Source organism: Mesitornis unicolor, unplaced genomic scaffold (genome assembly GCF_000695765.1).
Source record: "Mesitornis unicolor isolate BGI_N332 unplaced genomic scaffold, ASM69576v1 scaffold30870, whole genome shotgun sequence".
Classification (NCBI taxonomy): Eukaryota; Metazoa; Chordata; class Aves; order Mesitornithiformes; family Mesitornithidae; genus Mesitornis; species Mesitornis unicolor.
In genome coordinates this window covers 284-5728 of record NW_010158079.1, presented here as the reverse complement: position 1 = coordinate 5728, position 5445 = coordinate 284, and the positions used below count along the sequence as shown (strand labels likewise).

The 5445-nt window shown below is 40.4% G+C and overlaps 1 protein-coding gene across 1 annotated transcript; it reads right to left on the bottom strand.

The window, feature by feature from the left end:
• Positions 1–929: 929 nt before the first annotated feature.
• TM2D3 (TM2 domain containing 3) lies at positions 930–5186 on the bottom strand. The gene is made up of 5 exons (XM_010182537.1): positions 5084–5186; positions 3861–4018; positions 3144–3318; positions 2576–2651; positions 930–1283 (listed from the first exon to the last, which is right to left on the bottom strand). The coding sequence occupies exons 1-5, from the start codon at positions 5169–5171 to the stop codon at positions 1118–1120; spliced, it is 663 nt and encodes a 220-aa protein (XP_010180839.1). The 5' UTR covers positions 5172–5186; the 3' UTR covers positions 930–1117.
• Between the last annotated feature and the right edge of the window lie 259 nt (positions 5187–5445).

Below are 5445 nucleotides of genomic sequence, written 5' to 3'. Positions count from 1 at the left end.
GCTGCCGGGCTCACGGCGAAGGCCCCGCCCCGCCGGTCGCGTTCCGCCCTCGGCAAGGCCCTGCCCCGCTCGCTCGCGCTCCCTCACAGCGGGTGCCGCGGCCCCGCCGCTCCCTCCCGCCCTCAGCCATCGCGCCCAGGGAAACAGAGGCGCGGCGGAAGCCAGGGCGAGATCACAAGAACCACCGAGTTCCACGAAAGCTTCAAGTTTATTCAGGTGACAGATTTTCAGACCTACCTCACCTCAGTACTACACACGATCAAGGGCGAGGGGATGGCCAGAGGCCTTTGGATACTTCAGCGAACTAAATTACATTGTTCTCTGCCATGGCACTACCGTGTGCTGCATCACCCTGTTTCAAAGGCGTAAGTGGATAAACATCGATTATACTGCCAACCCTTTTTTTATCATGGCAAGCTTGCTAGCACGGGAATACAAATGGTACCTTTCACTGAGATGTGAGTAAAACCTAACCAGAATCAAGACATTCTGAAACAATCCTAGAATTTGTTCCAATTATTTCATACTCAGCTTTTAGTGTTACTGCGATCTAATTGAAAATGCCCCACAACTTTAAGCCAAAAAGTCACTAAACAAATATTAGCTCCTGCTAGATCCCAAAACAGAGATTAATGTAATTAGTATCATAAAGCACACTGATCTACATACTGCTAGAGTAATTCAGGCAAATAAATTACCCTCCCACAAATACAAAAAAAAATTACCAACATTTTTAGGGAAGTTAACTTTAAGTTAAATTCAAGCATACAATCATGAAATAAACAACTCATTATTCATTAGTTTGCATCTCTCTTGGTGTTTGACGGATCATCCAAGTTCAAGCAAAGTGCAGAATCTGATGAGCTGTTCAACACTTTTCATAGAAAAATAGCATGTCCATAGAAGAAAGGAAATTAATTTCAACTTACTCAGTGATCCACTCTTTTATTTTACCTTAGTTAAAGGCAAACTAAGTACAGATACTGTACATTAAAACGTATGCACACAGAAAGAACAGTTGTTCTTCATTCCACCTTAAAGGCTCAAATACCTACATTCTTTTCTTTAGAGCCCTCACCAAGCAATTACTCCTCTAACAAACGTGTTGCACCCACACTTAAATATAAAGAGAACCATCGGCAGGTCCCACATAGCCAACACCTATTAGTAGCACATCAATTAGTGTCCATATTCCAAGTCCACCGAAGCTGAAGAGTTTTCCCAGACCTTCCCGCCACTGGCCCAAATAGAAACGATCGGCACCAAATCCACCAAGGGTGATGCTGCAAGAATAAAAACATGATTCATTATTATTATTCTTAGATGAACTGGTATTATTACTTTTAGATGCTTGGGTATCCATACACACTTCTTTCTGCCATACCTACAAGTCGATTGTAGTTTTGCTCTACATCATTCAAGAAACTACGCATTTTTTGTACAGAAAGAGCTGACTGGGTTATTAAAGGAGAAACCTTTTGATGAAATAGCTATTATTTCATAGCTACTATTTCTTAGCTAATTAATACCACCCAGAGACTTGACAGTTTTTCGTTCATGACAAGCAGTAGAAGCCAAAACTCTCAAATTTATAAATGTGTCTGGACTTGTAAGCTAGCAGAAGCTAAAACAAACCCCAACAAACGAGCTGTGGCAACAGACCCAAACGCTGAATTCAGCCCTATGCAACAGTAAGTTTCTCCACCTGGTGGCAGAGAGAACAACTCTCACTATAAAGGACAGCACGGTAGATCGCTTTCTTAGTCAACCTTACTGTGTCCTTGGCTCCAGGAACAGAGCCCCACTGCCCAGTTTATCATATTAACCACTTCTGAAACGTTAAAATTCCATGAAAAAGGTCTTACCGCCAGAAGAACTTCAGTTAATTTCAAATCACTATTGTGGTGCTCTAATGGCTTAATGCTCCACAAATAACCTACATAGTTTTTTTCAATACTGTTTCTGTTTCCTAATAATTTGAAATGCAAGAAACTTTGTAAGGTATTTCTAGCTCTTACAGTTGGGAAGGAAGCTGTAACAAATGTACATCAACTGAACCCAGCTGAGTGACCATCTGTCAAATTCAGAAACAGCTCCATTCATTTCAGATGCTAAAGAGTCATTTGGACAATTTTCAGCCTTAAGCGTTTAAAATATACTAAAAAATGGGAGAAAGAACATAAATCACCGTATTTTTTGAGCATTTGTACCTCATTTGCCACCATATAGAATAAAAGCAAGCATGTCCTCGCTACTCAGAAAACAGATCACTTTGTGAAGCCTAAGATCATGAGAATTGACTCTGAAGAAAGTACATTCGATGAAGAAACAGTGTAAATGTTTTCTCTTAAGCTCCGTTTACTGAAGACAGTCAGTATCACTGCATAGGAAATCTTCAGGCATCCTATACCTCCAAATTCTAAGCTAAACTGTATGAAATACTGGTTACTCAGTATACCATTAAAAAAAGAGCCAAGCAGAAAAACCACACAAACCCAAGATTTTATAGACAACTGATCTATCTCTAATAATATTACCTACTTTAGCTTGAGGTTATCTAATAGCTCGTGCATACCTTAGTGCCAAGGCAGTGGACCACTTATAACCTCCAGTCCAGTTGCAGTAGAGCATCTTGGGAAAGACACGATTACCTAAACATGAGCAAACATTCAAACCTTAATGTGACAAACAAACACCACATAACAAGTGAGAAAATGCCAAGAAAAAAGATCCTCTTACTTCTCTAACGAGAGTCTAAAAGGGTTGACACTAATTGAAGCAAACCCTGTCAACGCAAAAGCTCACAGACACTCTAGTCTGGTTGCACGCATCCATTCCCACATCAGAAAACATGCACAGTCACTGAACAAACAGAGGGAAAAATAAACTAGTTGGGTGAAACCAGCATGATCTTTTTAAATTATCCTACTGAAACATTTCATACTGTTTCTGTTGGTGGCATCCAAGTCAGTTTAATCCATGGAAACCGACAAAAATAAAACAGAACTATTTTCTCGCATGGGAAGGTACACTGCAGTAGTAAAAGCCAATGTTTACAGTTAGATGTCACTATTATGCCTAAAGTGTTAAGAAATTCCTTAGAGCAAAGCTTGTTCACAGAACCTGTTTTCAGCCCACCTTACCTAGACAATGAATATGATCCCGTACTGTGCACGTGGCGTTGTACCGTTGTCGCGGACAAGAAACCGTCATGCAGTTTGTGTAGTTGGTACAAACATAATCAGTTGTTGCAAGCTGCCAGCAAAACTGGCACGTCATGTTAATTGTAAAGTTCTCCTGCTCGTGGTTATTCTGATCCTGTGGAAGGACAGCATTATCATTTCACTAGTAATAAAAAAATTCACAGTGTGCAGCATCACATTACATTTCATGGACAGACTTTTGAGCAAAATAACAGTTACCCTCTTCATTATCTCTGTGTCATCAGGTACAACTGAAACATCAACATCAGAAAACTGACAAAGAGGTATAATGTCACTGCTTCCTCCAATCAAAAGCCACTGCCGAAAGGAGGACTCGGTCTCACGTGTAAGATCAGTTTGCACCTCTGACAGATATTTAGTCTGCCCACTCTCAAAACTCTTCAGTTCTGATTGGTCAACAAATTTATTTCACTCAGCTGCATAGCTGCCTAATAAAAAGATCCAACACAAGAAAGGCAGAACAGAGAAGGGCAGGTCTGCCTCTCCAGCAACGGCCTACAGCTGAGTCAGACTCAACGTACCGCAGATCCGCAAACCTGGCTATGTAAGAACCTGGAAATCAATTTTTCATATTTTATGACGAGATGCCACAGTTTAATTAAATAAATTTGAGTTTAGAAATAACAGGTTACTTACAACACAATGAACACGTGGCTTGACTTTGCAATCAAAAGTGGCCAGCTTCCCATACACGCAAGAATAGTTTGTGTTACAAGTCATACAGTCTGGTGGCAATCTACTGCAAAGCCCATTGCTAGGACATTTAGTCACGTAAGATGGAATTTCTGTGCTTTCTGAAAGGTGAAATACATGAATAAAATTAAAAAAGCAAATTTAAAAAGCTATGTAGTCTAAAGTGTGTGTGTATATATATGTATATATATATATGCACACAGAGCACTGGAACAGGCTGCCCAGAGAGGTTGTGGAGTCTCCTTCTCTGCAGACATTCAAAACCCGCCTGGACGCCTTCCTGTGTAACATCATCGAGGTGTTCCTGCTCCGGCAGGGGGACTGGACTGGATGAGCTTTTGAGGTCCCTTCCAATCCCCAACATTCTGTGATTCTGTGATATACACACCCCCATATGTTTTCTTTTATACGTATATGTATACACACACTGGCACTGTATAAAGGGCTTTCCTTATCATTCAGTGAGCAGCATTACAAGGTTGTGTGTAGGAATCAGTGTGCTTGCCACAGGGCAGGGCACCCTGCGAGGATCTCACAGAACTCCTGTATAGGACAGCACAGCGACACAGTTCAGCACAGCACCAGAGCAGAGCTTAGCATGGATTAGTGCCGCCTCAGGAGGGATTTCCCAGCAAAAGTAATCAGTTTAGGTACAGAAGCAGGCTGACACATGTAACCTACTTTTAGTTCAGGTTTAATTAAGCTTACAGCTAGCTCAGCCATTTGCTGTTTGTATGGGTTCAGAATCACCTTCTTCAATTACTCGCAAGGTCAGTGTTTCAGCCAGTCCTGATATGTCCCTTAGTGAGCTACAAAAGCTGGATTTATGTAGGACAGGGAAGAGTAAAAAGCTCTTGCAGAAGAATACTGGCATCTTTCGAGAACTTCCACCGTCCTCAGAGGGTGTACCACACATCAACCACCTTGGCAGTTTAACTGGTTGTTTCCTAGTTACAAGATCTTATATAGACCAATTTTGTAATTCTATAATCCAAACTGCTTGTTAAGGTCATTGAAGAGTAATTCGTAACGTGCTATACTAAAGTGTCTTTTACCACTGTGAAAGCATATGCAGGTTTCTAAGATGTAATTCAAGAGCTTTACTAATAAACACTGAGGAAAAAGGCCCATAAAAGAAAAACAAGAGAAACAATGTAAAATTGTACCTGCTGCTTTAAAATAAGGAGTACTGGTACTTGTTGAAGTTAGACTTCTTGCAAATGTAGACTGCGGCTGTGAATGCTTTGTGGTCATCAAAGATCCTGGTGCAAGAAAAACAAAAATGGAGAATGTGATGTTTCTAGAAGATTAACCTTCCAAACCAGCTTAATTTCAGCACACTGATAAGAAATTACAAATGGAAAGTGTAATGAGAACAACAAAAATCTAAAAATCTGTTTTCCTGTTCTGTAAATAGTAGAAGGTTTACATTAACACTAAAATGAGCACTAGAGTTGAATCATTCCTTTTAGACAAGCAGCCATGTTTATTTCAATTCAGTCTTAATTTTTGATTCACAAGAATTAAA